Consider the following 27,988-nt stretch of genomic DNA (forward strand, 5'->3'; position numbering starts at 1 on the left):
ACCCCTTGCAGGCTCGCTGCGCTTGCCACGCTGCGGGCACGGTGGCGCACTACGCGCGCCACGCTATTTTATTCTCCCTCCAGGAAGGTCGTAGACCCCCACGAGGGAGAAAAAGTGTCGGTATGCCAGCTGTTGGGATTCCGGCGCCGGTATACTGTGCGCCGGGATCCCGACAGTCGGCATACTGAAGACCTCCTTCGCCCGAATGCTGTGTCCTGAGAGACAAAGGTATCAAAGGCATAATGTCTTTTGAATGTGTTCATGGAAGACCACGTGGCTGCCTTACATATCTGTTCAGCTGAGGCACCACGTTGTGCTGCCCATGAAGGACCTACCTTACGAGTAGAATGAGCAGAGACATTATCCGGAATAGGGAGATCAGCTTGAGAATATGCTTCTGAAATAGTCATCCGAAGCCACCTCGCCAGTGTCTGCTGGTCAGCAGGCCATCCTCTCTTGTGATATCCGTAGGGAACGAAGAGAGTAGCTGTCTTTCTGATGGCAATGGTATGATCCACATAGATCCTTAAAGCACGGACTACGTCAAATAATGCATCTCCCACAGAAAAGTCCTGCCCTTGGAAAGCCGGAACTACAGTTTCTTTGTTAAGGTGGAACTTGGAGACTACCTTAAGAAGATATCCAGATTTGATTCTGAGAACTGCTCTGTCTGGATGAAGAATCAGAAAAGGAGGGCAACATAATAACGACCCTAAATCTGAGACTCTTCTGGCTGAAGCAATAGCCAGTAGAAAGAGAACCTTAGCTGTTAACCATTTAAGATCCACTTGATTCAGGGATTCAAATGGGGCAACTTGAAGCACCTTTAGGACTAAATTTAGATCCCAAGGAGCTGTAGGAGGAACAAAAGGAGGTTGGATGTGAAGCATTCCTTGGAAAAAAGTGTGAACGTCCTGCAGGTTAGCAATTTTCTTTTGAAACCATAGTCAGTGCTGACACCTGAACTCTTAAGGAAGCCACCCGTAGACCTTTATCCATTCCTGCCTGAAGGAATGCTAGGACTCTGGAAACTCTGAAAGTCCTAGGGTCAAGGCACTGCACCATTGAATTCGGTAATAAATGCGAGCTGAGGATGGTTTCCTTTCTCTAAGCATTGTCTGAATTACCTGTTGTGAAAATCCTTTTGCTTTCAGGATGGAAGTCTCAAGAGCCACGCCATCACAGACAGCCGATCCAGGCGCTTGTAATAATAAGGACCCTGAGACAGTAGATGTAGACATTGAGGGAGTCAAATCTGTGTACCAATGTCTTCTGGGCCAAACTGGAGCTATTAGCTATTATCACGGCACTCCTTCCTTGTTTTGCCTTTTGCATCACCCTGGGCAACAGGGCGATTGGTGGAAACACATAGGCTAGACAAAAGTCCCATCTCACTGACATAGCATCCATGAAGGTCGCTTTTGGATCCTTTGTCCTTGACTCGTATGCGAAAACTTTGTTGTTTTGACGAGAAGCCATAAGGACTATCTCCGTCAGCCCCCCACTTGTTTACCAGAATCTGGAAAACCTCTGGGTGTAAAGCCCATTCGTTTGCATAAATGGCGTGTCGACTAAGAAAAGCCGCTTCTCAGTTTAAGACTCCCGGAATGAACACTAGGGACAAGGCCAGAAGATGAGTTCTGCCCACCTTAACGTGCGGTTTACCTCCTTCATTGCCTTTTGGCTGCGAGTTCCGCCCTGATGATTGAGGTACGCTATTGCCGTTGCATTGTCCGAGCAAATCTGCACCGGTTTTCCCTGAAGTATTTCCTTTGCCTGAGTGAGTGCCATATATATTGCCAGACGTTCCAATATATTTATTGGCAGGCAACTTTCTTCCTTGGTCCACTGCCCCTGGAAGCAACACTTTTCTGACACTGCTCCCCAGCCATGAAGACTGGTGTCTGTTGTTAGAATGTTCAACTCTGAAATCCAAAAGGGTCTCCCTTTGTCCAGATGGGATGTCTGTAGCCACCAGGCTACAGACATCCGTACTTCCAGAGGAAGGACCATAGTCTGAGTTTTTATCCTATGATCTAGACCATTTCATCCGGAAAGAATCAGTTGTTGAAGGGGCCTCGAGTGGAATTGAGCATATTCCACCATGTCGAATGTTGACACCATAGTTCCCATCACTTGCATTGCTGCATGAATGGATACTCTTCAACTGTGTAGTAGCTCTTGAGTCCTTGTCTGTATTGTGGATATTTTGTTCAGAGGTAGAAAAACTCTCTGAAGCCTTGAATCCAATACAGCCTCCAGGTGCGTCATGCGTTGTGACGGAACCAGGGGTGACTTCGCCCAATTTATGAGCCAGCCATGGCTTTGTAAACAGGCTATCGTCAATTGTAGATGGCCCAGGAGAGTTTCCTGGGAATGAGCCAGGATTAACAGGTCATCCAGGTATGGGAATATTCTTATCCCCGGATGACGGAGATAAGCCGCTATCACCACCATAATTTTGGTGAACACTCTTGGAGCTGTAGCCAGTCCAAATGGTAGGGCCTGAAACTGAAAGAGTTGCCAGAGGATAGCAAACCCGAGATACAGTAGCACTGATCGGACGGTGCTATAGGTAAATGCAGGTAAGCATCCCGGATATCTAGGGGTACCATAAAATCCTCCGGCTTGTCAAAGTCGAAAAATATTGTAGTACACATATCACGTACTAACAACACACACATGCCCGTTGCGCGTGCACTTGTTCCGCCGTGCGTGCACATATCCGCAATTTGCGTATGGTCGCTCCCGCGGTCCTGCGCGTGGTATGGGTATTTACGGCGGAGTTTGTGAGCGCATAGAGGGTTATCAAAACATTACATATTTAATCCAAATAGTGCACATTGTACACATAGTCCCCCTGCACCACATCAGCAAATATCAACAGTTTAAATGATTTCAGAACGGAGGGATTCACCTTTGCATGATAGGAGGGGACAGACTAAGGTTATAAGGTGGTGTCTGGTATCCAGCTGTAGGGTATTTTAAGGGTAACATTCCGGTGTTGGTTAGAGGAAGATCGCATGTTCCTGCGTATAGTTATGTGCAGAAGTAGAATATAGATATAAACTGTATTTACTGTATATTATGTATGCGGCGGGAATCCAGAGAAGACCACCCACAAGAGCAGTTGAGAAAGACATCGCCCACCTTTTCAAATCAACCTATGACCTCTCCTGTAATGTAAAGATGCATCCCTGTGTCCAATGGACAAAGGGATTACAGTATCCATTGTATTGCTTTTGGAAGTAGTGTATAAAAAGCCTGTTGCTGCCTGGCCGGTCAGAAGACTCTTAACGCTATCTACCTGATTAGCGGAGGACTGGACCAGGAAGCGCATGCGAATATTCTCACGTATGTATATTGACTGTAGCCATTTACTCTGTTGTATTGTAGTGTATAAATTGTATTGTTAACCCCCTTTCAGATATATTACTCTGTGGTGTCGGAACCCAGTGTTTAACTACAAATCGGTGTTGTGTCCTCTTTTCCCTGCTAGGGTTTAAAGTGTATTACCTTACCTAACTGTATAAGGTTTAAAAGTGTATTGATAAGGTGTGTATGCGCTGCGGGTACTTTGTACCGTCAGCGCTGCATAAGGTTTAAGGTGTAACATCATTGCAGTGCTTTGCTGCATAAGGTTTAAAGTGTAAGAGCATTATTGCATTGCATAGCTGCTTAAGGTTTAAGGTGTAATATCATTGCATTACTACTAAGGTTTAAAGTATAACTCTGGGTGTGTGCGCGCTGTGTGTACTTTGTACCCCCAGCGCGGCGTTTGTACGCTAAGTCCGTACAAGGTACGGGACTCTGTACGCAAATAGCGTACAAAGTACGTAGAGTGCATATTAAGTCTAGCGGCCGCAGCGGCTCCATGGTAAAAGTGTGTTTAAAGGTATAGCTTTATGGTCTAAGATAATATCGAAATTATCAGGCTCCATGGCCAAGATAATGGAACGTAAAGTCTCCATGTGAAAACGAGGCACCCAAATGTACAGTGCATCACTTTCTCCACATTTTGTTATGTTACAGCCTTAATCCAAAATGGAATAAATTAATTTTTTCCCTCACACTCAATACCCCATAATGACAACGTGAAAAAAGTTTTTTGTAGATTTTTGCAAATTTATTTTCCTTGGGTCCGAAAGGTTTAGACTTGTAAATGGAAAAAAAACTTCACTTTCTTAGAATCTGCTTCTGACTCCAGAATATTGTTTAACCCTTTACCAAAAAGAATATAACCAGCAAAAGGCAAAAACTCTAGTACCTTTTTGGACTCTGAGTCAGCCTTCCATGTACATAGCCAGACAGCTCTGTGTGCTGCTACTGCCGAGGCTGATGCCTGAGAAGCTACTATACCCATATCCAAGGCTGCTTCTTTTATAAAGACAGCTGCTTGTTTAATATGTGCAATATAGGACATTTGTTCTCTAGATGCCAATGAAAGGTCGTCTTCCAATGCATTAGCCCAGGCCGCAACAGCTTTTGCCATCCAGGCTGAAGCCATTGCCGGCCTAACAACTGTTCCCGATAAGAAAAAAACAGTTTTTAGAAAACCATCTATCTTTCTATCCATTGCATCATTTAATGATGTTGACGGCAGAGGTAATGTAGATTTACGAACTAACCAAATGACATGCCTATCTACCTTGGGAGCAACTTCCCTTTTCAAACAATCCCCAGCCGGAAAAGGATAATGAGAATTCTATTTTTTCGGCATTCTTAACTTTTTACTGGGTGTAACCCAAGCCTCTTGCATGATTTCTGTCAGCTGTTCTGACAATGGAAATTCAGTTCTGTTTTGGGACGTTTAAACACAGGTGCCTTGGATTTTAACACAGACTCTATTGCCTCCTCTTAGGATAGAATGGCTTTCATAGCATTAATTAGCTCAGGTACATCTACTGAGATGGGACCTTCATCCTCGTCTATGTATACAGACTCAGAATGTGAGGAACCATCCTCCTCCTCTGAAGTGTCCCCTTCTGAAAAATGTGTAGACTGTGAAGATGTTGTTTCATGTCTGTGTGATTTACTTTCCATGGGTCTTTCAGCCTGTTTTATTGAAAGGCTGCAGATTCTGGACTGGACGTGATAAGACCCAGGGGGAATGTTGCATATAAGGGTTCACTGGGTAACCTATCCCTGGTATGGTAGCTGGCATTATCCACTCAGCTATACTGGACAATGTTTGTGCAAATGAAGCCCATGGGGGTTCTGACTGATCCTGTGCCTGCCTTGGATTATAAAGGAGGCTTTGGTAAAAGCTATAACAATTCGCACATAATACATTTTGTACCAGATCTTAAGAGGTTAACCCTGCTTTGCATGACAAACATGATATCAATGTTGGTGCTGCTGTGGAGAGTGTATTCTCCTCACTCTTGTGTCTCTTAGACATGGTAAACAAATCACACACCTGAATGGTGTTAACTACACAATTTGTGACCGTATTCACTTTAAGCTTGCTAAAGTGATATACAGTACAATCCGATCCCTCCCTGCCTTGCACGAGCATTGAGGATCGGTTTATACAAAGAAAGTAGAACTGACAGAAATGTAGTATAGTATAGAAAAAAGTCAGCAGTCGCACTAGCAATCAGTCACAAATTATACATTAGTATAATAAGCAATATGAGCATATATTCAACTATAGATACATTTGAGGTATATAGGAAAAACAGATTACTGCATTACCTTATATAAAACTTTTAACGTATCCAGTCGCACAGCGAAAGAAACAGCAGTAACAGTTTATCAGACTCAGATGCATCAGGCACTTATCAAACTACTCGTACCCCAATGGTAGTTAGAGACTCAGTGCTGTATCACCTGCCTCAGGACAGTGGTATACAGGGAAACTTAACCACGCTTCCAGGATCAATCAAAACGTTATCCAACGCAGAGTGGATCCAGGCGCTAATAGTGAACACAGACGCCCAAGTGAACACATATGTTAACAGTGAACACAGACGCACCAGTGACACAGCCGCCTATGCTGCCATTGGGTCAGCCCGATATCTAGCGTCTTAGACGGTAGCAGGAAAACAGTTCATGGCGGCAAACTCTGAGGAAACAGGTCATTAACCGGGGGGAAGGGCGAACAGGGGAGTGTCTTACTCCCCACTGCTGACATCAACCCGAGGGATCACAGCCTCACACTAACCCCTGGAGCCTATGATCTCTGAGGCCTAGCACTGGTGCACCCGAGGTGGCAGCTACGTCAACGACTGTTCGGTAGTCTCCATCTCGAAAACAGTGCGGATGTGTCTCGCGTCTCCCCCGCTAAGCGGGCCACAGCTTGGTAACGTCCCCGTGCTCTGGCCACAGCCTGGTAACGTCAGCTGGACCTGCTAGTACATCCACACATATGCCCGCCGAAACAGCACTGTACACGTGGGTAAGTGTTGTCGCAACCCGGTGGAGAGTTGCTGGAGCGACTCTTTCTAAGGTGCGTATACAATGCTTTTTAGAAAGAACGCTCAAAACGAATAAGACTATAAAAATAAAATAATAAAAAGATTATGGCTGCAAAAAAACAGCAGCCCCATGACAATGGTCCGGCTCCTGTCACACCAAACAAAAAAACTGAATTGCCTGAGGCAGGAGGCGGAGATATAGGAGACTGTCCCATTGCATTCTGGGAGGCCAAAAGCTTTTGATCGATTGGTGCCATTTCGCTGACGCTACCACATATCCCAATGTCATCCTGTGGATAAACTGTGGACCCTGCAGGAGAAAGAATACAATATCAAGGACGCAATTAAACAAATTGGCAGGTCTTGGGTGAAGTTAGGGTCAAGAATATCATTAGTGCACAGTGGAGGTCATTCCGAGTTGTTCGCTCTGTAAATTTTTTCGCATCGCAGCGATTTTCCGCTTAGTGCGCATGCGCAATGTCCGCACTGCGACTGCGCCAAGTAAATTTGCTATGCAGTTAGGAATTTTACTCACGGTTTTTTCTTCGTTCTGGTGTTCGTAATGTGATTGACAGGAAGTGGGTGTTTCTGGGCGGAAACTGGCCGTTTTATGGGTGTGTGTGAAAAAACGCTAACGTTTCTGGGAAAAACGCGGGAGTGGCTGGAGAAACGGAGGAGTGTCTGGGCGAATGCTGGGTGTGTTTGTGACGTCAAACCAGGAACGACAAGCACTGAACTGATCGCAGATGCAGAGTAAGTCTCGAGCTACTCAGAAACTGCACAGAGATGTATTTTCGCAATAATGCGAATCTTTCGTTCGCAATTTTAAGAAGCTAAGATTCACTCCCAGTAGGCGGCGGCTTAGCATGTGCAATGCTGCTAAAAGCAGCTTGCGAGCGAACAACTCGGAATGAGGGCCAGTGTGCATGATCGCTATAACTCTGAAAGTGAAGAAGTTGACAATGTATTCAAAAAGTCATAGAAAACATTGTTTACCTAGAAAGGGAACTAGGATTCAATGAATTATACACATTTGAAATTACAGATTTGATAGAATCCCACCATCGGCCATTATCTGATGAAAATCTCAAGCACTTGGAACAGCAGCAAGCACTTAAGGGTCAAGAAGCAGAAAAAGAGCCAGTGCAGAGAAAAACATTTACAACAGTCTAATCTTAAAAAGATTTTCAAACTTCAGGATAGATTACTTGCTAGCAGGGACGCTGGAATGTTTTGAGGTTGGGGGGCAGGGTAAAGATTACATTTTGGGGCTCTCCCGCAAACCCCCCCCCCCCCCACCCCCGTGCGGGTGAGTGGCGCTTACCTCTGGGCAACTCCTGTAAAATCAATGTGCTGCCGCTGCGAGCTATGCCCCATGTCCTCCTAGCCGGCTCTTCACTGGTGCATTACTGGGAGGAGGCGGGGATGTCCCAGCAGGCTCAGCATGGCCACACTTCCTACCAGTAATGCATCAGTGAAGAGCCAGCTAGGAGGACATGGGGCATAGAAGGAAGCGGCAGCACATTGATTTTACAGGAGGAATCGCCCGCGGAGATCCGGGGGTAAGCGCTCCCCCTAACTTGTGCCTCCATCTCATTGGGGGGGCAAGGCAAGCTGCCCCCCCCCCGTTCCGACGCCTATGATTGCTAGCATAATAAAGCATGACCCTAATTAGAAAAGAAATGCAAGAAGATGGCAAAACAAAGCAAGCTTGAAAAATGTTTTTATTATGTCTTCTGATATATATACTGCTCCCACTGACAAAACAGCCATGCAGTCTACACGTACAGGTGACGTAAGATAAACAATTTGTAGATCCTCTGCTAACCAGCTTTCTGATGGTAACTCCACCTTTACAGTACAAGTGGAAGAAGCATCAACTCATAAAATGCCATCATTCAGTTACACAATACAGTAATGTATCATGTTCTATGCTTTGAGAGTACAGTACACCTGTTTAATATGTTTGTATGCAGTGCAGCAGCATTTAAAGCCCTAGACAGTACAGTATAGAAATGTATAATTATATTTATTTGTAAGTACAGTGCATACCTACTCTATGCTCAATATATGTTCAGTAGTTAATAAATGCTGTCAACTACAATGTTTTGGTGTATACGTATAACTTTCTAAAGAATTTATGGGGACTTGCAAACAAATTAATTTGATCTCAATTGGTTCCTATGGGAAATCAGTTTTGTTTAGCACTTTTTCATTTATCATTCTACTTTTCAGGTACTAATTAACCACACTAAGCTGCATATTGCTGTAGATAATTTTATGAAATATTTACATATTGTATAATAACAGGATTCTAGTAGACCCACAAAACCTAGGTTCAGAAATACTTTTATAAAGCATGTTTTCTATCCAGAGGCCAGGGCTGCTGAGAGATGTTGGATCCCAGTACTTTTGGGGTGTAGCCAAGTGTGTGCCGTAGCAACCCCTCATATTTAATACTGAGGCCCTTTGCAGAAGCTGATGAAAGGGAAAATGCCACATTGTCTCAAGGGGTGTAGTACGGGTGACCGGCGGTCTCCTGACCGCCGGTCACCTTACCGACGCCGGGATCCCGGCAGCATACCGACGCCGGGATTCCAGCGGGGAGCGGCGAGTGCAGCAAGCCCCTTGAGGGCTCGCTGCGCTCGCCACGCTGCGGGCTCGGTGGCGACCTGCGGTCGCCACGGGTTCTATTCCCACTCTATGGGTGTCGTGGACACCCACGAGTGGAAATAGTCCCTGTTGGTCGGCATGCCGACCATCGGGATAGTGAGCCGTCGGGCTCACGGAGGAGGTCATGTGACTGTCGGTCAGCCGACCGGCGGTCACATGACTACCACCCGTCTCAAGTGGTGTGTTTACATCTCAATGGCAGAACTGGATCGCCAAAACACACCTGGGTACGCCTAACCCACCCCATCCCAATCTTTGCACCCCTATCCTAAATCCACAGAAAAGCCCTTCAGCTCAGGAATGTGCCATACAGATAGCAACTACAGGCTAAACAAATAAGTCTAATGATAGAATCACATCTGAGAAGACAATTAACTTCTATGGTGGAATCTGTTACTATACAATTGTAATAAGGTCCACTAGATAAATGGCACACTATACAGTATGTAACCAATATGTGTTCATTTTCCACTTCCTTTCAGCGAACATTTATATATTTCCCTATTATTGGTTTCTCCAAACAACCATATACCCAAGTAGACAATCGTAAACTAATTAAAAACAAGAACATTATTAATAAAAGACTTAATTATGGGTCACAACACTGATTTATCAGATTTAAATAATTTAACAATCTGCTTCACAGCTCTAGAACTCTTAGATTCAGAAAACTTTGAAATATTAATCTTCAAGTGCCTTTTATGATTTAATTAAACGTAATTAGAATGTTCATAGTTTATACATTTTATAATGAATTCAAATCTGTCTATCTCGGAGTTTAGATATTATTCTAAACTATTCATATCTCAAAATATACTAAATGGATAAGTGACAAGAGGAGTTCAAACTCAATGTCTCCATCCATCCACTAGATTACATACTGAGATATAGATTTCATAACAAATGTGCAAAAATTCTAACATTATTTTGAGTCAATGGGGGAGATTCAAATGTTTGAAAAGTCAGTTGGGTGTCTGTTTTTTCTTGTCTATTAGATAGGAAAAAACAGACTCCCAACTGACTTTTCAAACATTTGAATCTCCCCCAATAACTGAAAAAGGATGGGCAGAGGGTATCCGGTCTTTAGGTTGACAGCACTTAGGTCGATACTCATTAGGTTGACCATTATTGGTCGACATGCATTAGTTCGACATGGAAAAGGGGCGACATGAGTTTTTCACACTTTACGATCCACGTGGACTCCAATTGGGAACGGTACCCTGTGCCGTGCGCAGCGGTAGTAGAGCAAGGCACCTTGCCTGAAGCATGGCGAGCGAACACGGTGCACTAATTGGGGTTCCCGGTCACTTTACGGAGAAAATGACACCAAAAAAACATTAAAAACCCACGTCGACCTAATGACCATGTTGACCTAGTCACTGTCGACCAATAGTCGTCGACCCTATGATCCACACCTGGGAAGATTGGTGGCAATGTACAGTATTTGTAAACTTTAAAAGAACAAGAAAGAAGTACCTGATGGAAGTATTGGTGACAGGCAAACCTCACAAATATTATCCTCTGCAAGAAAGGCAAAAAAACAAACTAATTAGATTTACATCAAAATGAAACTGTGATAATGCTACTGTACAGATAGATAAAAGGTTATTTTGCTATGTATTGTGCTGTACAGTATGTTTGATGGAACCACTGTACGGAGAGTAAAAAGGGGTTTTCATGTTACAATATAAATGGACCAAGTGGTGCACTATAGAGCCTCAAGTGTGCCTTGCACAAGCAGAGCGTGACAGAGCACTACCATGCATCATTAACCTGGATTTGCTCTCTCATTTTCGAGATGAGGTTTGCTCATGTTATGCCTGATTTGTCAAACCAAAGATATGTATGGTTATGGTTACTATAGGATAGATATGTCTTTTGTGTATTACAATGACAGAAGACTTACCGTAGCATGTATTATTATTATTTATTAACAGTTTCTTATATAGTGCAACATACAGTATTCCGTTGCACTTTATTATCTTGAAAAAGCAGTTGTGAATTGATTTTAAACCTGGCAGCACAACAAAAGAAAGGGGATGCAGTCAATTTGCCGTCCGTCGGGATCCCGGCTATCAAGATACCGCCGCCGCAATGCAGCCAGCCGGAATCCCGGTGCAGCAGGGCTACTCCCACTTGTGGGTGTCCACGACACCCATAGAGTGGGGAATAGATCCTGTGACAAGTGCAGCGAGGTGGCGAGCCCACTAGGGGACTCTTAGCACTCACCCCGCTGCCAGCATTCTGGTGGGTGGGATACCGCTGTCGGTATATGGACAGCCGACATCCTTCCCGCTGGTAAAGCATACTGAATCCAAAGAAAGACATGCAGTACACATTCAGGGTGCATGTGTTACCTACAACAACAAAAAAATCACACGTTTGATCATGAGTAATCCTGCTACACAGCTATGAAGTGTGTTTGCATAGTTAACCAGTTTAAACACATTGGGGGGGATGACTTATAATTTAAACGTGAAAATAAAACCATCCTATTCTGTGTCACCATTCACATTAGAGGCAACACTTGTGTCTGCATTGTTTGTGTACAGGATCGCTCCATTTCAGTGCTTTTAAAGCATGCCACTGCGATTGAAATCTCTGAATGGAGTGCATTGTGTACATAACTATTAGTTATTAATAAGAGCAGCTACACCAATGTTGTGCTGTATTACTGACATCATGTCAGTGGCCTATTCATTCCAAGGGGGTTGAGCTACAGATGTAGCCACGCTCGTTGAGGCTGTGCCTAGTCGCACCCACGACTGTGTTGCTGCAATGCGTGCGCACACGCATGCACGTGCGTATATGTGCACTTGCGACCCATACGCATTGCCGGATCGTGGGTGCGAATAAGTACACACACACATTGAGAAATTCATGACTGTGATCTCTGATCTCTTGTGCCATTTATCTCTATTTCTACAATTTTCTCTTTAGTGGATGATGACCTTTATGTTATTTATAGTCTAGTGACTGGAGGTGGGGTCACTGGCAGAGGTGTTGCACACCTCCCAACATTGGAGGTGAGAAGATTGGGACAGAGGTCATGTCCACATCACATGGCTGAGCAGGGGTGGTGGCCTTATTAGACTCTGGTTAACTACTATTACCTTTTAACTGCAGTAATAGAGGCAAACAACGGCATCCGTTGCTGCTCTGCTATGCATACCTCCCCAGCTGCACAATGCAGTCCCAACCGTGACTCAATCCAGAGCTGTACCACTGAAACTGGAGCAGATGGGATGTATGGGGGGGTTGAGCATAGGCAGTCCATCATTATACTGAATTAAGAATCTAATATCATTTTTGACCAAAATTGATACCATGTTGCAGCTGCTTTACAAATGCACTCACCAGGTTGGCGTTTGTTACATGATAGAGCAGCAACAGACAATACAGCTCTTTTATCCAGAAAGATCAGAAACACACAAGGAAAAAAGTAAATATTCCAGTAGCTGCTGCTTTGCTATAATGTCAGATGTTCACTACAATAGCAAGTTAAGGGATTCGGGGAGGGGGGGGGTTCATAGAGAAAAGGACAGGGGTCATTGTTCATGTGCCATTCTCAGGTAAACCCCAAGTAATATAAGAGCCATACTTGTAACTGAATCAAGGATAATTATTTCTACCTCAATCTTAACTTCAACATAATTAAAATGTTAAAAATGTACAAGTAGCACAATAAATGAGTATCTACTATAATACTACTAAATGATAGCAGAATAAATAGAAACATACCATCAACCAGCATAGCTTTAGATTGGGTTCTGTGAATTTTCTTTAATAATGACAGCGAGTCGGATACCAAAATTTTTTTGCAGCCTTCTCTAAGTAATATCTGCAACAAAACAGAAGAACATATTGTACAGTATGAAAACCACACTGATGATTCAGTTACGGCTACAACTTAGTGGTGTGGCGGACTGAAGATAAGATTTCATGGAACTAAATATCAGGGGAGGTGTAAAAATAAACGGTAATATCATATGTATTTCCCTATCCACAGGTTCCAATTAATGTCAGTGCCTCAATTTAGTCAGCAATACCAGATGAGACACCCTGCCAAACTATAAGGTATACATTGTAAGAGAAGGCGTGAAAGCTACAATATGGCTAGAAAATAAGCCACTTCCTATGTAATATAAAATTCTGAAAAAATTAAATGGTACAAGCATACTGTATACCACTAACGTGCCCCAATATATGGATTCAGGAGTCCCATTCAGCCAATACAGAATGTCTTGATAAAATTTAAAAATGAGGTGTAGCGTGATATCCAATTAGTCTTGGAAATTACCATCCAATTATCCCCATAAACTAGAAGTTATCTGGGATTTTGTTCCACTTACTGAAGGCAAGAGAAAAAAAAATTCCAGATAAATTACCCATTATCGTAATCGCGGCCACGAAAACACATGGGTCCAGGAACTTATTCCGGATCCTACTGTATGTGTTTTTGACCGAAAATAGGTATTTTTTTCTACAGGTAAAAAAGGGTTGCCTGATAATCACAGTAATAGCTTTTTTTTTTTTTTTTGCCATACATTTTTTTGTGGCTAATTGGATACCCTCCTTAACAGCAACAGCTTGCAAGCCCCCAATCCAGATTAAAACTACATAATACAGTATAAATAACATTTTTCTTAGACAACACATTTTTAGTGCAAATTTATGTAATCATTCTGTCACATTTTGTATTATATAACAATCTCAGAATCTTTCAGAAGAGGTAATTGTTATAAAGTGTAAAACTGTTGCTCGTTATAAACAATGTTATATTGCAGAATGCTAAATTGTAAAACCATGAATGTAAACTAATACCGCACTGCTGATTTCATTTTTAAAAATCCATATACAAACAAAATTGAGGAAATCTATAACTTTTTTTTTTTAACACTTGATGTGCAATCTATCATTATGGAAATAAAAGGTGGGAAACAAGTGTGGCAAAGAGGCTTATGTGCCACATCTCTCCTACCGAGGGATAGGTGAAAACCAAAGAGTCTGCAGGAATAGGCTGCTGACAGAGTTGAATTTACTCTGGATTTCTCTTGCAACAGACAAACACACAGATGCACCACAAGGGGGTACCTAATGTGTTGTTTTCTTAGTTTGTAGTGCTTGGGTGGAGGATAAAACACTATCTGTTGTTGTGGATGAGGCGGCTGATGCTGTCTAGCTGACCATCCGGGGACTAGACTGCAGAACTGTGTCTAGCTAGAGCATGGTCGCCTGCTGTGACCCTGACAAAAGTTAGCTGTGCAGTCTGTGACATGAACAAATAAAAAGTACTATTTTCCAAGCAAAAAGTTGTTTATGTCTGTCATCTGCTGGGTAGCAGTATAGGTAGGTACACACTAGGCGATGTGCTCTATGAGCGACTTCGCCTAGCATTTCCCCTCCCGGGCCGGAGACCATATCACTCAGTGACATCACGCTGCGGCCGGACCATGCATGCAGCTTTTGGATTGCAGTCCAAATTGAGCTGCATGCACGGCTGACAGCGAGGGTCGTTAACAACCTGTGGGGCCACGCATCGCTCGTCGGCGGCGGCATAAACACTTGCCAAGAAAGTAAACGACGTTGCTCAGGAAGGGTGTATGTATCTTATCACATAAGGAATAAAAATGTACATGACTCATAAGAAAATCTCTAAACATAAATAAGCAAAGTCGTGCTTCTTAAAATAATAGACTTCAAGCGATATTCATAAAGATGCAGATGTGCCAGTCAGCAATATCCCAGCATGATTAATAACCCTGTGCACAGTTTTAATTAAAGATGAATCATCAAAACAATACACTATGGAGAAGATAACACTGTAAGTTAATGTTGTTCCCAGAAATCTCTGCTTAAAACTGAAGGGATTTACTTTATATTACTTGGGAAAAAAATACATAAAGCCATGCATTTTCCCTAGACTACCATCAAGAATCTCAGGGCCTACAGATCTGCACAGCTTACATTAACTTTGATCACAGAAAATATACTTTACAATAAAGAACATAATGGATAATATAATACTGAGGTTGGAGCCAGAAAGAGAATGCTTTGGAAGAGGATCTTATCTAACCAGCTTTACACATTAAGCCTGACATAGTGTTATAAAGGGACAGAGGGACTATATCTAAAATAGACTTTTTTATTATTACTATTATTATCATCATCATCATCATAATCCTTTATTTATATGGCGCCACAAGGGATCCGCAGCACCCAATTACAGAGTACATAAACAAAATAATCAAAACAGGAAAATAGTGACTTACAGTTGAAAACAATACAGGACAAGTACAAGGTAAATATTAACAGTGCGTTAGCAAAAGGATATAAGTGAAAGAACAGAGAACATTGGTTGAATGAAAATAGCTTTTTATCTTGATATTTAAGCAAAATAGTAGTCAATGGAAACACCAGGTCTTGAACAAAAACCTGAACAACACACGCAAACAATATGAACAGATACTTATCACAAGAATATACACACTGACAACAGAAGCCCATATCTTCCACCACATAGCAAGCTTCTAAGATTCTGCCGCCAATACCAAACACACCACATCTTGCATTTGCCCCAGTCTTCTGTTGCCGAACTATTGGCCATCTCCTTTACTATACAACGCAATCTCTTCTTCCCAGCTCTCATTCCACAACAGTTCTCCAGCACCAAAATCCAGACTCCTGGGTAAATTTACTAAGATGAAAGTTCTATTTAAGATGGGACGTTGCCCATAGCAACCAATCAGATTCCAGGTATTATCTTCTAGAAGGTGCTAGATAAATGACAAGTAGAATCTGATTGGTTGCTATGGGCAACATCCCATCTTAAATAGAACTCCCTTGTTAGTAAATTTACCCCTCCATCTGAAGTACTGTACCTGCCCTTCTTATCTTTGTCACTAAATTGAGAGCATGTGGCTCTGACATTTCACTATGTCAGAGCCACACGCAGCAATGATCTAGTACATTCCATTGCAATCATCAAAATGTTTCCTTTAATTACTATGTTCCTACAGCAGTCATCATTCTTCCGCTTAATACTCACTTTCTGGTCCTCTAGTCCCACAGAGAATATTATATATAACCTCTAATCCCTTGTGCCTCCAATTAGTACTTACAATACCTATTATCTTGTTTTTGGTTATGTAAGTTTAAATATAGAGTAGTGTTCTGTATTCAGTGGCACAAAATAAAATGTTAACATGATGATCTCTTGCCTGTTTCATTGATTTACTATTTTTGTTTGAGCAGGTTCCCTAGTTCATCAACCAAGGAGACTATCTATGAAAGGGAGAAAAACCTAGGCAGGTATTACCAGTGATAGATAATGATTACTTACAGTAGATAGACATAATAGGCCGTACCTACAGTAGGTTATTGATCTACGCACGTTAACTAAGGTATGTGTGGCTCATTCCTGGATGGCCACCTACGAACCCAAGTCTAGTGCTTGGGTTTCCCTGGTCAAGATTATCATCATCCATGAAAAATAACTCTAAATCACTTGAAATACTAAGTCCAAATTTACCGTATCTGGTAAAGATAGAAGCAATCATGTTTGGCTAAAGTTCCTGCCCGCTGCTGTGTCTCCTCTCCACCTGCATCACTCTGTTAGCCCTGGGGCTTGGTGAATTGCTTTTTTACAACTAAGGGTGTCAAGCATTTTGCGACTATTTCAACTACGTAGGCTGTTGTACTCCTGGAACTCTATATTTATTCTGTGTATGAACTTTAGTTGACGCCAAATAAAGTCCCTTTATATATACTGTACCTGTGCATCTGATCTGTTTTTTTATGTACAGTATGTATATTATATACGCTTTATGTCTTGCTTCTGTATGTCAGATGGCCCTTTACACTTATATATTGAGCTGTAAACCCCATTATGATTTTCCTCTTTATGTGATTGCAACTTGTCTGTTCTTTGTTTATTTTTCAAAAAAAAAAAATTAAGCTTAATAAAAAATTATTCAATTTAAAAAAAAAAAAAAATATCTATATATATATATATATATATATATATATATAAATTCCAAAGGTCGGCACTCACGTCTGTCCCGTATGTATAGCTTGCCAAGGTGCTGCGTCGACAGAAAGCATGTAGATACACCCAAAGACGGCACTCACTGGTCTCACAAAGACTAACTGGACAACGTCCTCTTATCAACGTTTCGGGTTTATTTCAACCCATCATCAGGATACACATAACAATTAACAAGTGACATAGACATACCTTATATACCCCTCCGTGTAGCCAAACGAGCGCGCCAATCTCAAATCCCAGCCGTCTAATCAGTGTAGCACATCCCTTTTCCGGAAGTCTTAATACGTGTACAAAGCGCGCCCGGTTGTCATAGCAACCCGTCAATAACTCCTGGGCCATCAATAATGACACGCACCAATAGCGGTGCCTATCAGCAAACGCTTAACTCAAAGACCAATCAGCAGCTATGCCGCATCCCTCTCACGGACCTCACCGGCCGCCGTAGTTGTTGCCTTAGCAACCCAGTAATGCTGACCACGAAGGCCAAGCCAAGCGTCTGGTATCCATGGCAACCCGTTTGGCAACACAGATTTATAGTACCACCACATACCTACAAAGAACAAATATTAACCAAATACAAAAAAACATACAGAACAAAGTGCTAGTGCATCGAAAATAATAAACAAATTGCAAGTACAGTTTTAGATAAAGTCAATGCAGCCACTAGACCTATATATATGGTTATATAAATGACTATGCCAAAATATATCATACAACAAAGTTCCATAAATAGGTCAGAACATAACTCCCACAAGGTTACCAATACATATTGTAAGAGAGGTGATCATTGAGGCCCCTTGGTTTAACAGTATCCAAAACCTGTATCCATTTTGTCTCAATCTGTAACAACCTTTTGTGCCGATCTCCCCCTCTCGGGCTCTCCGGCACATGGTCAATAATAAGAAACCTTAGGCTGGATTCATCATCCATAAAAAATAACTCTAAATTTTGCGACTATTTCAACTACGTAGGCTGTTGTACTCCTGGAACTCTATATTTATTCTGTGTATGAACTTTAGTTGACGCCAAATAAAGTCCCTTTATATATACTGTACCTGTGCATCTGATCTGTTTTTTTATGTACCGTATGTATATTATATACGCTTTATGTCTTGCTTCTGTATGTCAGATGGCCCTTTACACTTATATATTGAGCTGTAAACCCCATTATGATTTTCCTCTTCATGTGATTGCAACTTGTCTGTTCTTTGTTTATTTTTCAAAAAAAAATTATTCAATTTAAAAAAAAAATAAAAAAAAAAAAATATATATATATATATATATATATATATTTTTACATCTGCTACGGGAAAGCCATGTGAACCAGCAAATCTATGAGACGTGGACTTGGTTCTGGAGTGATCGGTATCTGCATACCCCTGTCAGCCAACACTGAGGGGACCTGAGCCACCGGCAAAGTTCCATTGGTAAATTGGTGTGTTAGATTCCTATCACTGCAATAAGAGGCAAAAATCTTTACGATTGCCTTAAACTGATAAACAGCCATCTTAGCCTCACTTGATAGATGTACAGTATCTTACTCGATAAGACCACTATGAGATTATGGTTCAATGTTTTACATCTGACTGTGGTGCATCACTTTGTGCCGTGACCATGGAGACTTAAATACAGTATACATTTTATATATATATATATATATATATATATATATATATATATATATACACACACACACACACACACACACACACACACACACACACACACACACACACACTATATATATATATATTTAAGCAGCTTTTACAAAAGTCCCTGTTGTTTATATGAATTCAGCACAAGAAAGAGGAACAGTATAAAGACAAAGCCTGCTGCTTTATGTATAGTCACAATAAACTACAAGATAATATCCAAAAAGGATTTATGCACCGGTATGGTATCTAGGGAGCATAGGAGTGAAGCCGATAGTGTTTGAAGCAGTCTTAAAGCAAACTCGTAATTTAAAACGATAATGACAACAAATAAAGGGCAGTCCTGCTGTGCATGGCAGTACTAACTTTATGTTAGTATTCAGAAGACCACACAATGTAACAGCAGATAGTAAATATCTGAATAAAACAAATAAACATATTGATGTACAAATAAGTGCTGCTTTCCTGGATGCAGTGCATTTGGGGGTGCCCATCTACCCCAGGAGAGGGCACCCATATCCTGATCTCCTCTATAGCTAGGAATTATATATATATATATATATATATATATATATATATATACACACATATATATATATATAAATTCCTAGCTATTAAGCCATGTAGGACTCAGATGTTATGGCGACGGTAACGGCACCACCAAGGGAGTCAGAGATTAAAAAAGTGGAATTATTTTTTTGTATTTCTTTAAACAATACATAACACCATATGACTGAAGCAATATTCATTTTATTTATTCTTTTCTCTAATACACTTTTCATTAATTTCCAAAATCTTTGGCAGGGGATTAGTACTCACCTGGAGATTATAGTCCTGCAAGATTTTAACAAGTGAATCCCTCAAATTAGGAATCTCCATCCCTTCTTTAATGCGGTGAATCAGAAGAATTGGATCAACATGGGTTCCAATGTTATTTAGTAATCCTGTTATAAACGCTGTTAATGAAAGGATATTTTTTATAATTATTATTCTTCACACAGTGACGACATTCCACAGCACTGTACAGCCAGGAAAAAAAATAACACAAAGTAAAATTACAAATATCATAACAGACATTTGAAAACAATAAAATCAGTAGGTAATGGTCTCTACAGCTTACAACCTAAAGGAGATAACGAAATTATATATACTGTAGGTTGATTTAAGGGCCCTACACACTGGCCGATATTCCTGAAATATATGAACAATCTCGTTCATTAATGAACGAGATACCGTTCATATCTTTCAGTGTGGAGGCAGCAACGATGAACGATGCGCGGCCCCGCGCTCGTTCATCGTTGGTGCCCCATCGCTTGTGCATACAGGCCAATATGGACAATCTCGTCCATATTTGCATGCACTGCTATGGAGCCGGGCGACGGGGGGAGTGAAGAAACTTCACTCCCCCGTCACCGCTTCCCCCGCCGCGCGTCAGCCGTATCCGCCGTCGGGCAGCTTGGCGGTGGATCTGCCAGTGTGTAGGGCCCATTAGAGTAAGGAGCAAATCTTGTTGAAAATGTACAATGGTTTGTTTTGTAAAGCAGATCAGCCACATGTGAGTAGTGTGTAAAATAATGCTGTGAACTAGCTAGCCACCTATTTTCTATGCAAGCATAAACATAATGTGTAGAGGCTGAGGAGAGAACGGTGGAAGGACGATGTGTTAGTGTTGTACATTATGAGCATTAATTGAGGGGCGGGTGAATGTGATCAGTAATGGCATTACTAATAACTAAACCACTTAATAATAATAATAATAATAATAATACCATTATTAGAAAAATGAGTTCTAAAATCAGCCTAGAAGAACTGAACATAAGAAATATGAGTTCCATGACTGATGATTAACACGGTTACAAGAGGCCACGGTAGGAAATCAGGAGAGCATTATGTTTTAGCGGTGTCATGAGGTAAAAGCAAATGCCACATGATATACTGTAATAATCAGCAGTGATTGAAGTGGGAATTTAGAAGTGGGGGTATGGAAAATTGAATAGAATGACCGGGGATCTGGGGTACCTAGCACTCCAGAAACTTTAGGGATTTTGATGTGAAATCAATTGTAGATACTTTATAACACTATTTCTACTATATAAAAGCGAAAATCCGTCCTTCTGTCTTTCTATACAAATCCACAGTTTACAAGCGAAAATCGTGAAATTTTACATACGAGCGTATTAAAACACGGCGGAGGCAACTAAAACAATTAGAAATCCCTAGCACCCCTGGGGGGGGAGACAGCAGCACAGAGTATATCAGGAGACAGCATAACTCCGGAATTGCTGGAGCAATGTACTCAAATCTTGGTACACAGATGCCTCACAATCTGGGAACAAACACTGTGGAGGAAGACACCCCTAGCACCCCTAGGGGTGAGGCAGCAGCACTGAGTATTTCAGCAGACAGCATAACTCTGGAATGCCTGCAGCAATTTACAACAAACTTGCTACACATATGACTTTCACTCTGGAAACAAACACTGTGGGGGTAACACACCACTAGCACCCCTAGGGGTGGGAAAGCAGCACACACTATACCAGGACATGCATGATATGTCAGTGATGACAGGGCTGCATGTGACAAGGGCAGTGACATGATGTGAGGAGGGGAATGGAGGTAGCACGAAGCCACACATTGAGAGTTATATAGTGGAAGTCACACGGTCCCCCAGCAGCAGAGAGTATATCAGGAGATACATAATGTGTTGCGTTACACAAGAAACTGACAATAAATCGATAATTTCACGGGGGCACTGACATGATGTGAGGAGGGGAATGGAGGCCGCAGGACGCCACAGACTGAGAGTTGTATAGTGGGAAGAGCAGGGTCCCTTGGGGGACCAAAAAGGGGTCCAGCACCTACACAAAGTGCGTCAGGGAAGCAACATATGCCTATATACTAGATCTCCAACCAATGTAAATTCACAAACAACTATCATTCTCATTTACCATCCTCATCCCATAGCAAAGCACGGGTATTCAGCTATCTACAATGTTATTTATACTATGTGTTTAATATTTACATTTATTTTTGTAAACAGACATTCTTAAAATCCGAGGCAACGCCGGGTACTCCAGCTATTACAGTATAAAAGCAATCATATTATATGACATAAAGTTATCCAACCTGTGTTCATTGCCTCCTGTGTCCATACACCTCTCCCCATATCTGGTTTATTTCCCTTTTTCTTAATGTCTCACGTCACCCCCTGCTCCTTTTACTTCCTACTTTTCTTACCCCTTTAACCCTGCACCTCTCACTCCCTCCTTCCCTCTATCATCTTTACTCCACTCCTTCATTCTCTCACCCCTGCACTTCTCACTTCCTCCTTCCCTCTATCACTCCTACAGCTCTCCTTCCCTCTTTCACCCCTACACTTCTCACATCCTCCCTCCATCACTACTGTACCTCTCACTCACTCCTTCCCTCTATTACCTCTGAACCTCTCCTTCCCTCTCTCACCCCTGCACTTCTGGACAGAAAAAGTACCTACTCCCTTACGGCAGTTCCATCCTAACCCTGCGTTGCCACTGCTGCCCCACACACGTCTGGCTCCCTCTTTCCTGGGTGATAACCCCAACGTTTCCGCGCCTCCCCACATATGGCCAGCTCCCTCTATCCTGGGTGGTAACCCTGCGCTGTCGACCTACACGCAGCGGGCTCCCTCTATCCTGGGTGAGTGGAAGGTGAGGTTCAAGACAGAGGTCGCCGGCCATCTTTGGGGCGGTAGTGGCAGCGAGGGGTTAGGTTTAAGCCCGCCATGAAGAGTAAGGGACTTTGTTCCGTCCACATCCCCACCGCAGCCAACACTAGCAGCAAAAGCTGCGGGGGGAGAGCTGGAAAACTGCTAAGCCCAGTGCTTGAAGTGGCAGTATGCCATACTGCTGTATACCACCCAACTTCGTGCACTGGTAATAAGGAGAAATGTCCACATACCTTATATTTCTTCTTTCTGTATCAGAAACAAAACCAATTTATAGCAATTAGAATAACCGGGAGTCCCTACTGCTGAATTCACTGAATTACTTTTGACAGGAGAGGAAATGGATAACTCAGCTGGAAAGGGGCCATCACAGCATTCACAAAGGTTTCCTGCCGGTATCTGGAGCATGCTCTATACACAGGCAATTTCTTGTTGAGCTGGGAAGCCATGAAATCTATGTCCGTTATCCCCAACAATCCAAAATCATCTGAAAAAATTCCTTATGTAACCCATTCCCCGGGGTGGATCGTGTGGCGATGAAGAAAGTCCACCTCCCAGTCTTCCACCCCTGGAATGACAATGGTTGAAATGGCAAGTACCCAGATTTCTACCCAGAAAACTACCACCGCCATCGCCCGGTGACTCCCTGGCAATTTATATAAGCCACAGTAATGGCACTGTCTGACTGAATGTGAACTGGCTTATTGCACAGAACATCTTGAGCCTGAACCAGAGCGTCTCTGACTGCTCTCAACTCCAAAATGTTGATGGGAAGAGCTGATTCCGACCTGGACCAGCGGCCCTGTAGATGCATTTCCAGTGTTACAGCGCCCCAGCCCATTAGGCTGGCATCTGTGACAACAAGGGTCAAATCCCAAATTGAAAAGCCCTTGGATAGGTTCTGGGATTGGAGCCACCACTGCAGAGACTTGAAAGTCTGAAGAGACAGTCAAGTGAGCTGCTGGTCCAAGCAGGGCCCCATTCTATTCCAGCAAGCTAATATCTGCTCTGAGGCTGCTGCAATGTGCTAAATAAAAGAAAAAATAAATCACATTAGCTGTAAATAAAGTGTCATACTCCATAAAGAAAAACTGAAGTCTGGTGAAAGCAGAAGGGGTTCGGGGGGTGGAACTAGTTTAGTTAACACTTTAGTACCCGACTCCTGTGCCAGCCCATCTAATCCACAGTCAGCAATGCAATGTCCCCCATATCAGATGTATGAGCAAGGGGAAGTATATTAACGTGGCCAATAAAGATCCAAAAACGCAGTTTTTGCTTCACCCATTAACGAGGCAATGCAGAAACAAATATCGCTGGAATGTATTATAAAATCATTTGATGAAGAGGGAGAATGTTAACTTGCCTCTTCTGCAATGCCAGCCACTCCCACAGCCCTGCAGGTTTTATATGATGGAAGGCAAATAGTACATGTGCAAAAATTACCTGCATGGAAGCAATTGGGTGAGTCAGCTAGCGCACGTGCAGAAACACATCAGCAGTGCTCGCACAGGATTGGAACTTGGTGATTCTCAAACATAAAGTCCTGTGCATCACATGCTTTTAATTTTTTTTTTTCTTTATACTGGTCTGTTAAGAAATTGTTGTTATATGAACACGTAATTGTTTAGTAGCAATGCATTACCCTATAACTAAAGACCCACTTTCGTTTGAATTTGTGTAGCTGTCCCGTGCATCGCGGAGAATCGCCCAATAGTTAGTTACAACATGGGATGCCTGATAACGACGATTAGACCTTTGAATAATCTTTCAGGCTGCCAGTCGAACTGTAAATGTCTCATGGCTAAATAAATGGTTATCTAGTATCGCAACCATTGTACAATCTGGCCGTGCGATAATGATGGATGCACTGCAGATATGGTGTTTACAATTTGATATATGCTTCGATACATGTTGGGAAGTGGTAACTGCTGCACGTAACAATTGCATTTACAGATTTTGCTCCTATCATACGTTAATACATTTTACCCCAAAGTTAGAAGTTGACAGTGATAGAGTAACATGTAGCCAGTAAGATTGTAAGACAGTCCCTCCAACTACTGTAGGAGATACCTGTGCTGATTTTGAAGGATTTCGTAACCTGTCCATCACATGATTGAGTAAGGACAGGGATACAACTGTCAGGGTCAGTGTTATCATGTGTGAAGATGAATGGAGTCATGTAAGTAGCCACAGACTGAGTCAGAACAATTGCAGAAAGAGCAAGAGAGACTGGAACCACTGATCAAAAGAATTCAAGCTCAGATTCAGCAGTTTCAAAAACACCTACAGTACAGTATATCTAAAATACATAAATCCTGTTTATGTATTCATTTGTCCTCCTCTACTGTAGGTGTAGATGTGATTCGGGAGAATAAGGTATATCAAATGTGTTTTTTTTTCTGATGTATGCAATTTTGTTTCTATCTTATTGCACTTCAGGTTTTTTGGAGTGTTCTGCAAACTGTGTTGGTAAGCCTAATGCGGTAATAAAAAAAAGAAAAAGAAAAAATGTTGCCTAATATTGCCTGGGTGTTTCAATAGTTTTATAAATGAGATGTAAAAAAGTTTACCAAGATGACTATGTCCTGGAAGTAAATACAATTTGGGTAAACAATATTCAAAGCAGCCACTGAGGAACATTTTTTTCTTAAATTATAAAACCGTATAGTACCTTGGCTACATAGCAAGAAAATTAAGCCATCAATCTCTCCAATTTACATTACATACAACCTCCTACACACTTTCATTTTTATTCCAATAGATACCAACTGCAAAGTGGAAAACGGGTTAAGAAATCAATATACCAAAATCTAAAGCCTTAAATCTTCAGTAAAAAAGGTGCTTGATTAAGTTGGTTTCAAGATTCTGAAAAATATTTTAGGCCTGAAAAGAAGCAGGATTTATTCAAAATGAGGTGTTATTAAAGGACTATGGTTAGAGGGAAGCAGAGATGTCCCCATGGGAGTAGGCTCATTACCAGTACACACATGGCAGAGTTCAGATTTCTGAATAGCTGCTGCATTTACTATAGTAACTGTCCCAGTGTGCAATTCCAATTTAGTCAGATGCTTATGTGTGCCCTTGTGTAGTAGTACTTTCCATGAGTGCATTACAAAGGTTAAAAAAGTAAATCGTGTCAAAGCTCTGAATTCTGAAGGTCCTTTTTTTTTTACCGTAGCGCTCAATGGTGCACAACTGACCACAGTTGACGGAAGAAAACAGGGACGCAGATAATGGATTGGAGCTGTCAAGTGAACTGTAACTGCCCTGCAATATCGCTTCACCCCTCCCCCAATGTCTGATGACTTCTTTAATTGTGTCTGAAGTGACAAATGGGCCCGAATTACAGTAAATTGGGCAAGACTCTACTGTCATCTATTTTTAAGTTACCATGTGAGCTAAGTAAAGTGACACTTTCCAGAACATTTATACAAAATGCACTGGAAATGATTAATGCGCAGACAGTTCTGCTGCCAACATGGACTTATTGAGTGAAATAAAAGCGTATCACCACACACCCAAAGAACAATATTGAAAACCAGAGATATCACCAAAATGTCCACAGGCGCCGATTGATCTGTATTTTGGAATTGTGCTCCTAAATAAGAGATGGAAACCTTCGGTATCTGACTTCTTGTATTGCTCCAATACATACAATAAAAAAAAAAAATATACAATAGTGTAATATTAACGTTATGCAGATAACTTTCACAATATTGCAAGCGGGGTCCGTACCATGAGGATATGTCTACTGGAATTGTAGACACTTAAAGCATAAACGGGAGAAGGCCAAACCTTAATAGAATTCCCCTCCGTTTTCTTGTTCCTCGCTGATATGCCTCCCTCGCATAATCCGATATCATAAAAGAAATGAGCAGGTATAGTATAATACCGTTTTTATTCACATATAACAAGATGACAAACAGAACAGGATAAACCACTGGACTCTCACCATAAAGGTAAAGATACTGAGGAGTATCGAAACCCGTCGGCGCGACTTTGCTGTGAACAGGAGACACTGGAACGGATCTGTGGAGGAACTAACGAGGTGCTGGGGATGCCTGGTATTATTTACCATCATGCCTTGTTTGTCTACTATTTAAGGTGGTTTATCCTGTTCTGTTTGTCATCTTGTTATATGTGAATAAAAACGGTATTATACTTTGTGGAGTTCAAGCTGTCACACAATAGGACAGAGTGCATATGCTCTGTGAGCGGAATCAGCAGCCGAAATCTGCTGAGTTCCCATTGTGAGGTATATCGCTAATATACATCACAACGGCAGGCGGCCAAGCTCCTTCTCAGTGTGTGCAGTGCAGCATCCTGGCTGAGCTGTGCGAGCTCCGCCTCTTCCCTGGCTCCCGCAGTCTGAATGGAGGGACGTCATAATGTCTTTCCAGAGTGAGTGCGCCCCAGGCATAGTGAGCTGAGCTGTCCCTTGGCCCGGTGCAATAGAAAAGGTAAGCAGCACAGCAGCTCACGGCGGAGTGGGTGGAAGGCGAGGGGTTTGTGGAAAGAGGAACAGCAAGAAATGAGGAAGTGGAATGTGAAAGAGCAGGAATGATGATGATAAGGAGGAATGAGGAGTAGGAATGAGAAGGAGGAGGAGGAATGATGATGATAATGAGGAGGAGGAAGAGGAGGAATGAGGACGATGCTGCACAGCAGCTCAGGGTGGGGGGGTGATGATGATGAGGAATGAGGAGGAGATATGCAGAATGATAATGAGGAGGACAAATGATAATGATAAGGAGGGAGGAAGGGGAATGATGATGATGAGGAGTAATGAGGAGGAGGGGCTCTACTTTGGTGTAATGTGTATAAGGGGTACTACTGTATGGCAAAATGTGTATAAGGGGTACTACTGCTCTACTGGGGCTCAGTGTGGCATAATATGTATAAGAGGCTATACTGTGTGGCATAACGTGTATAAGGGGCTCTACTGTGTGGCACAATGTGTATAAGGTGTACTACTGTAGCATAATGTGTATAAGGTGTACTGCTGTGGCATAATGTGTATAACGGACACTACTGTGTGGTGTATTGTGAATAACGATGACTACTGTGCAGTTGGTACTATTCTGTGGCCACACCCCTTCCCCACAGAGTCATGATCCTTTATTTATCCCTATTTCAATTATGGAGTTGGGGTGGCACTAATTCTAGCACAGAGCACCAAACTGTAAAGTTACGGCTCTGCAATAGCATACATCGTGTGTCCCGAAATGTGTCTCTCTACACCACTGTTGAGCTCAACGGAGAGCCGACAGACTGCAGGCAATCTGTTATTCTGTCCCAACTTGTGTCCAACTTAGTCATTTCCTTCTATAAATGCTCTGTTTGCAAACACAGAAACATCATTAGCTAATGTTATTTAGGTGATGACTCATTCTCAAAATACTGCAGTGTATAAAAATCCCCAGCAACACTGATGTCCCAATGGCATGTATGCTCCTGACAGATGTACTGTAAATTGCAAAGGGAAGAAGAAAAA

General features: G+C 42.2%; 1 protein-coding gene across 2 annotated transcripts in view; it reads right to left on the reverse strand.

Moving 5' to 3' along the window:
* Positions 1-27,988, reverse strand: part of VPS41 (VPS41 subunit of HOPS complex) — a 661,741-nt gene that overhangs the window by 15,688 nt on the left and 618,065 nt on the right. For both annotated transcript variants that reach the window (XM_063922529.1, XM_063922530.1), the window contains exons 25-27: positions 19,611-19,747; positions 12,834-12,933; positions 10,569-10,613 (exon numbers count right to left, since the gene is read on the reverse strand). In XM_063922529.1, coding sequence (XP_063778599.1) covers positions 10,569-10,613; positions 12,834-12,933; positions 19,611-19,747 — 282 coding nt within the window. The remainder of the gene's footprint in view (positions 1-10,568; positions 10,614-12,833; positions 12,934-19,610; positions 19,748-27,988) is intronic.

The sequence above is a fragment of the Pseudophryne corroboree genome, chromosome 5, assembly GCF_028390025.1.
Source record: "Pseudophryne corroboree isolate aPseCor3 chromosome 5, aPseCor3.hap2, whole genome shotgun sequence".
Classification (NCBI taxonomy): domain Eukaryota; kingdom Metazoa; phylum Chordata; class Amphibia; order Anura; family Myobatrachidae; genus Pseudophryne; species Pseudophryne corroboree.